The sequence below is a fragment of the Carcharodon carcharias genome, chromosome 3 (genome assembly GCF_017639515.1).
Source record: "Carcharodon carcharias isolate sCarCar2 chromosome 3, sCarCar2.pri, whole genome shotgun sequence".
In the NCBI taxonomy this organism is placed as follows: Eukaryota; Metazoa; Chordata; class Chondrichthyes; order Lamniformes; family Lamnidae; genus Carcharodon; species Carcharodon carcharias.
Genome location: NC_054469.1, coordinates 12,653,798 through 12,661,306, shown reverse-complemented (window position 1 = coordinate 12,661,306; position 7,509 = coordinate 12,653,798). Strand labels below are relative to the sequence as shown.

Sequence of the window (7,509 nt, the reverse complement as noted above, 5' to 3'; positions counted from 1 at the left end):
ATGCCCTGTATAACTGAATCATAACATCCTTACATTTATGTTCAATTCCCCTCATAATAATGGATAGCATTCCATTAGCCTTCTTAATTACTTGCTGTACCTGCATACTAACTTTGTGACTCATGAACTAGAACACCGAGATCCCTCTGCATCTCAGAATTATGCAGCCGTTCTCCATTTAAGTAATTCTCTGCTTTTTTGTTCTTCCTGCCAAAGTGAATAACTTCATTGTTATTCTCCATTTGCCAGATCTTTGCCCACTCACTCAACCTATCTATATCCATCTGCAACCTCATGTCCTCTTGACAACATACTTTCCTACCTATCTTTGTCTTCTGCAAATTTAGCTACCATGTCTTCACTCCCTTCATCTAAGTCATTGATGTAAATTGTAAAAAGTTGAGGCCCCAGTACAGACCCCTATGGGACTCCCCGCATCACATCCTGCCAATCAGAAAAATACCCATTTATGCATACTCTCTGCTTTCTGCCAGCCAATCTTCTATCCATGCTAATATGTTATCCACTACACCATGAACTTTTATTTTTCATAACCTTTGATGTGGCACCTTATCAAATGCCTTCTGGAAATCCAAGTACATTACGTCTACAGTCTCCCCTTTATCCACTGTGCATGTTACTCCTTCAAAAACCTCTAAATAAATTGGTTAAACATGATTTTCCTTTCACAAAACCTTGGTGGCTCTTTCCGACTGCCTTGAGCTCTTCTAAGTGCCCAGCTGTAACCTCCTTAATGATCAATTCTAACAACTTCTGCATGACAGATGTCAAGCTAATTGGCTTGTAGTTTTCTGCCTCCCTCCCTTCTTGAATGGAGAGGTTATATTTGCTACTTTCCAATCTGATGGAACCTTTCCAGAATCTAGCGATTTTTTTAAAATTAACACCAGTGTATCAACTACCTCATTAGCCACCTCTTTCAAGACCCTAGGACGTAGTCCATTGGGACCCAGACACCTTGCCAGCCTCAGTTTGCTCAGTACCGTTTCCCTAGTGATTTCAGTTTCACCAAGGTCCTTTCTCCCGTTCACCACCTGACTTACACCTATTACTGGAATGTTTTTCGTATCCTCTATAGTGAACACGGAAGCAAAATATTTGTTCATTTCTTCCACATTTCCTTATTATCCACTATTCACCACCGCGCCCCCCCCCCCCCAACTGACTCTCTAGAGGACTAACACTCGCTTTCCTTTGTAAATATCTGTAGAAACACTTGCTATCTGTTTTTACATTTCTAGCTGGCTTCCTCTCATAGTCTCTCAATTTCTTTCTCTTGATTTAACTTTTTAGTCATTCACTGCCATTCTTTATATTCCGTCCAATTATCTGTCCTGCCCACTCATCTTTACCGAGCTGTGTGCTTTTTCCTTCAGTTTGATGCTTCCCTTGTTGTTGTTATTGTAAATACAACCCAGGGTCTCCCCCAGCTCCACTCCCTGTGAGCTTGGAAGTGGCGCCCTTTGCGGTCACGTCACCCGAGGGCAGGCTGCGCGCGCAGCCCCGGTCAGCTGACTGGAAAGGCGCGAAAGCTTCGCTCAAACCGGTGGCGGCGGTTCGCTCTTACCCGGAGGAAGGCCGTTGCCGAGCGCCGCCGCCGACCGACCGACCGACGGCATCACTTCTGCGGCCCTGCGTTAGCGAAGGGAAAGTGACTTTCTCACCCCTCCTCCCCTCGCGGAGAGTTGGCGAATGGTGGGTTGTGGGCGGAAAAAGGACAACAGATCGGCCGGCGGTTCCGCGAGCCGAAGGGAAAAACTGCGCAGGCGCAGAGGGGGGGGGGGTGGAGACAACGCTGCGCATGCGCAGAGGGGAGAAAACGCTGCCTACGACCGCGCAGCTGCCGTTCAGCTGTTCCCGGGCCCGGCCGGTTACCATGGAGACGGAGTGACAACTGCGTTCCATGGAACTCCCCTTTGCAGGTTCCCATCAGCTGATTTTAATTCCAGTTTGTCTTGTGTAAATTCATTCCTAACTACAAATTCCATGATAACACGTTTCCACATCCTTGACTTGTGGATTCTTATTTTTTAATTTCTGGCCTTTGATCAGTTTTCTGGCTTTATCTCTAACTCATTGTATGAATAAGACCTGTGTTTTATAAAATGTTTTTCAAAATTCTGCAATATACTGTTTACAAATGATGCTTAGTGGTTAACGCTGACGTTTTTCTTGATGTGGCATCGCTATCAAGACCAGCATTTGTTGCCCATTTCTAATTGCCCTTGAAGGGGGTGGTGATCTATCATTTTGAACTGCTGCAGTCCATGTGGTGTTGATCCTCCCTAACAGCACTGTGGGTGAGTGTTCCAGGATTTTGACCGTGACAGGGAAGGCATGGCGATATAGTTCCAAATCAGGATGTTGTGTGGCTTGGAGGGGAACTTCCAGGTGTTAGTTTACTCATGCATCTGCTGCCTCTGTTCTAAGTGGTAGAGGTCTTGGGTTTGGAAACTGCTGTCTAAGGAGCTTTGTGTTGCTGCAGTGCACCTTGTAGATGGTAAACATTGCTGTCACTGTGTGTCAGTGGTGGAAGGAGTGAATGTTGGAGGTGGTGGTTGGGGTGCCAATCAAGTGAGCTGCATTGTCCTGGATGGTGTCAAGCTTCTTGAGTGTTGGAGTTGCACTCATCCAGGCAAGTGGCAAGCATCCAATCACACTCCTGACTTGTGCCTTGTAGATGGTGGACAGGCTTTGGGGAGTCAGGTGATGAGTTACTGTCTGTAGAATTCCCAGCCTGTGACCTGCTCTTGTAACCACAGTATTTCTGTGGCTAGTTGGGTTCAGTTTTTGGTCAAACACTTGCTATCCGTTTTTACATTTCTAGCTAGCTTCCTTTCATAATCTAATTTCTTTCTCCTGATTAACCTTTTAATCATTCTCTGCCATTCTTTTTATTCTGTCCAATCATCTGTCCTGCCCACTCATCTTTGCAGAGCTGTATGCTTTTTCCTTAAGTTTGATGCTTTCCTTGTTGTAGAGGCCCCAGTCAGCCTCACCAAATTGCCTGTTTGAGCTCTGCAACTCTCTCTCCCCATTTAAAAACCCAGGATGTTAATAGGGTGGATTCAGCGATAGTAATTCTGAATACAGTTGTCGGTCAAGGACTGATGATTTTATTCTTGTTGGAGATGGTCATTGCTTGGCACTTGTCATGGAGTAATTTACGGCACAGAAGGAGGCTATTGGGTCCATCAAGTCCATGTTGGTTCTCCACAGAGCAATGCAGCCAGTCCCAATCCCCTGGTTGATGCTTGATGCCTGTAGCCCTACAAGATAATTTTCTTCAAGTGCCCTTCCAAGTTCCTTTTGAAATCATTGTTTCTACTTCAACCACACTTGGGGGCAATGAGTTCTAGTTGTGTGCCATGAATGTTACTTGCCACTTATCAGCCCAAGCTTGGATGTTGTCCAGGTCTTGCTGCATTTGGACATGGACTGCTCCAGTATCTGAGGGGTTGTGAATGGTGCTGAGCATTGTGCAATCAAGAGCGAACATCCCCACTTCTGACCTTATGATGGAAGGAAGGTTACTGATGAAGCAGCTGAAGATGGTTGGGCTGAGGACACTATCCTGAGGAACTCCTGCAGTGATGTCCTGGAGCTGAGATGACTGACCTCCAACATCCACAACCATCTTCCTTTGCGCTGGGTATGACTCCAACCAGTGGAGAGTTTTCCCCCTAATTCCCATTAACTGCAGTTTTTTGCTAAGGCTCCTTGATGCCACACTAGGTGAAATACAGCCTTGATGTGAAGGGCAGTCACTCTCACCTGTAGTTTAGCTCTTTTGCCCATGTTTGAGCCAGGGCTGTAATCTAGTTTGGAACTGTGGCCCTGGCAGAGCTCAAAATGAGTGTTGGTAGACAGGTTAATGCTGAGTAATTACTCCTTGATAGCACTGTTGACGACCCCTTCCATCACTTTGCTTGAGAGTAGACTGATGGGGGGGGTGGTAATTTGCCAGATTGGATTTATATGATAGAATCGTGGAATGATTCCAGCACAGAAGGAGACCATTCAGCCTGTCCTGTCAATGCTGTCTCTGCAAGAGTAACTCATTTTGTCCCAATCCCCCACCTTTTCCTGCAATTTATTTTCTCTTCCGATAATTATCCAATTTCCTTTTGAAAGTCAGTGCGACAGGACATACCCAAGGATGGGGGTGATGGTGTCTGGAACTTTGGCTGTAAGGTATGACTTAGTGAGCATAACTGTAAGGCTGTTGCTTAACTAATCATAGAAAGTTGATGTCTCTTTAAGAGTACAGTGTCTTCCTTTTAAAGGGGCCCTTTTGCCATTGTGCAATTTCAAGACCCAAACTATTGTATGTTTGTTAGCAGCCTTTTGGACTTCCACTTTTAAGAGGAATGAGCTGTTTTTTAGGATGCAGCTTTTTGGAAGAGTTGAACTATCCTTCTGTGTACACAGGATATTAAGTCGTTTAGTACAGAACTTGAATATCACTGAAAAAGGTTTTTTTGTCAAAGCTTTTTGTCTTGCACTTATCAGGACAGTTCGCAAGAATACCAAATGCAAAGGAAACAACAATTTATATTGTATGAGAAGAGAATGCTGATTGGTTGGCATGTGGACTCTGGTAGATATGTTGCCATGGAGAATGCACCAGTTTATGGTGACTGATCGTTAACTGCCAAGCATTGTTTGCAATTTAAACCAGGCAGCTTGACTCTGGTCAAGGCATTGCCCTGAGGAGTGAACCAACAAATGGCTGTCACTTATTCTGTTCAGTTGAAACAGGCGTCATGTATGTACATGTTCTTTGTCTGCAAAGAACCGGGTCCTATATATTAATATATATATATATACACTCCTGTTCAAATCATATCTCGTCAAACTGGATTTTTCTTTTTAACATGGAAGGACATTGCATTATTTGGACATTGGAGGCTGCCCGAGAGTATTTTTTTTAGAGTCATCAGTTCACCTTGGAACTGTCAACAAGCAGGTCTCTTCCAAGCAATCACCTAAGCTATGTGGTACTTGAAAAGGAGTTGTTTGTTTGTTTTGAATAGCAAAGCACTTAAATGAAAAGCTGGAAGATTAAAAAGGCGATCACGTGGCAGAGACGAACCATAAGTTTGAACCTGCGGTTTTTGCTTTGTCTTGTGGGGGAAAGGCTGAGGACAGAAGAATAAGCACTCTCCCCATCTCTTCTTCGTGAAACCACGTGTGGTTTTCGACCTGTACCTAGGGAATCCTCATCTGAGTGTCGTTTGTCTGCATAATTTTTGGATTTGCTAGCTGAGATAGGAAGAATTGGTCCAGCTATGGCCTCCTCCACGTTGAAGCATCATTGGTGAACTTCCCGAGAGTGACTGAGCCCAGCTTCACCCAAGCTTCACCTGGTCTTCACCCAAGGGAACTTCAGACTGATCGCATTGAATCTCCATGAATTTTAATAATTTTTTCTTCCTAAGTTTCTTTCTCCCATCCTCGTGACTCTGCAGAGACTACCTTGTGTGTCTTTTGTGTGCCCGTGTGCGTGCACGTTCGGGAAGTTAGTTACACTTCCAGATCACAATCGTCTATCAACCAGTTCTTGAAACTTGTTTAAAAGGAGTTTTGTTTTGTAATAAATCGATTATTTGAGGGTTATTTAGCAACTGTTGCCCAATCGTGAGATCACATCTAATGTTGGGACACTGTTTTGAGTTTTGCAAGTTTGGGCTGGTTGGGTACAGTCTGTAAGTTGTTCCCCTTTCGTTTGGTTTTCTTGTGAATTGTCCTGATGAGTGCAAGATGGAAAGCATCAACAAAAAATGTCTCTTTTTCAGCAATACACATGTATTATTGATGTTCTCATCGCCCCACTATTTAAGAAGGGAGGGAGAGAAAAAATGGAACTACAGACCCGTCAGCCTTACATCAGGAGTAGGGACAAGGGTAGAATTTATTATAAAGGATGTGATAAATGGATACTTGGATAATAATGATCTGATTAGGCAAAGTCAGCATGGATTAAATGAATGGGAAATCATGTTTGACAACTTGGAGTTTTTTGAGGATGTTACTAACAAAACCGATAAAGGGGAGTTGGTGGACGTAGTATACTTGGATTTTCAGAAGACTTTTGATGAAGTCCTTCACAGGAGGTTGATTAGCAAAATAAAAGCACATGGGATAGGAAGTAATGGGTTAAGGATTGACTAACAGGCAGAAAACTGTGTAGGAATAAATGGGTCATTCACATTTTGGCAGACTGTGAATAATGGGGTACCACAAGGATCAGTACTTGGGCCCCAGCTATTCACAATATATATCCATGATTTGGATGTGGGGATCAAATGTAATATTTCCAAGTTCACGGATGATACAAAGCTAGGCAGGAATGTGTGTTGTGAGGAAGATGTTAAGCGGCAACAGGAGGGTTTGGACAGACTTAGTGGATAAGAACATGGCAGATGGAATATAATGTGGAAAAATGTGAGGTTATCCACTTTGGTAGAAGGAACAGATGTGCAGTGTTTCCTAAATGGTAAGAGATTAGAAAGTGTAGATGTATGAAGGGACCTGGGTGACCTTGTCCATAAGTCAATGAAAGCTAACTTGCAGGTGCAGCACGGAATTAGGAAGGATAATGGAATGTTAGCCTTTATCACAAGAGGATTTGAGTACAGGAGTAGTGAAGTCTTGATTCAAATGTGTAAAACCTTGGTTAGACCACACATGGAGTACTGTGTGCAGTTTTGGTCCCCTTACCTCAGGATATTATTGCCATAGAGGTAGTGCAACTAAGGTTCACCAGACTTGTTCCGGGGATGGCGGGACTGTCTTATGAAGAGAGTTTGGGGAAACTGGGCCTGTCTTCTCTAGAGTTTCGAAGAATGAGAGGTGATCTCATTGAAACCTACAAAATACTAAAGGAATAGATGGGTAGATGCAAGTAAGGTGTTCCCCCTGGTTGGGGAGCCTAGAACCAGGGGACACAATTTCAAAATAAGGAGTAAGCCACATAGGGCCGAGATGAGGAGAAATTTCTTTACTCAGAGAGTTGTGAATCTTTGGAATTCTCTACCCCAGAGGGCCATGGAAGCTCAGTCATTGAGTATGTTTTAGGTAGGGATTGATAAACAATTACATAAAGGCTATGGGATAGTATGGGTAAAAGGCATTGAAGTGTTCGATCAGCCATGATCGTATTACATGGCGGAGCAGGCTCGATGGGCTGAATGGCTTCCTGTTCCTATGTTCCAAACAATTACTGATCACTTGCTGATTTTATTGCGAATTGTACGTCATAGCCCAAATAACTTCATTTTGTGTCGGTGCTACTGTTCTGAGACAGACTGGTAGTTTAATGGGGAGGTGCATCACATGGTGTGACACTAAAGCCAGTCAATGTGGCCCACATAACTCAAATATCAGCTAACATAGCCTCACTAGCTGAAGATCCCTAGCGACCAACTAATCAGCACCCCCAGCTCAGCTGCAGGATGTCTTCCACTATCTAAGTTGTAACTGCCA

General features: G+C 43.9%; 1 protein-coding gene across 6 annotated transcripts in view; it reads left to right on the top strand.

The window, feature by feature from the left end:
- Nucleotides 1–1,555: 1,555 nt before the first annotated feature.
- recql4 (RecQ helicase-like 4) overlaps nucleotides 1,556–7,509 on the top strand; it is a 97,267-nt gene continuing 91,313 nt past the window's right edge. For all 6 annotated transcript variants that reach the window (XM_041184460.1, XM_041184457.1, XM_041184459.1 and 3 more), the window contains exon 1: nucleotides 1,556–1,716. Coding sequence is in view for 1 of the 6 variants with exons in the window: in XM_041184459.1 (XP_041040393.1) it covers nucleotides 1,714–1,716 (3 nt within the window). In the remaining 5 variants the exon portion in view is untranslated. The remainder of the gene's footprint in view (nucleotides 1,717–7,509) is intronic.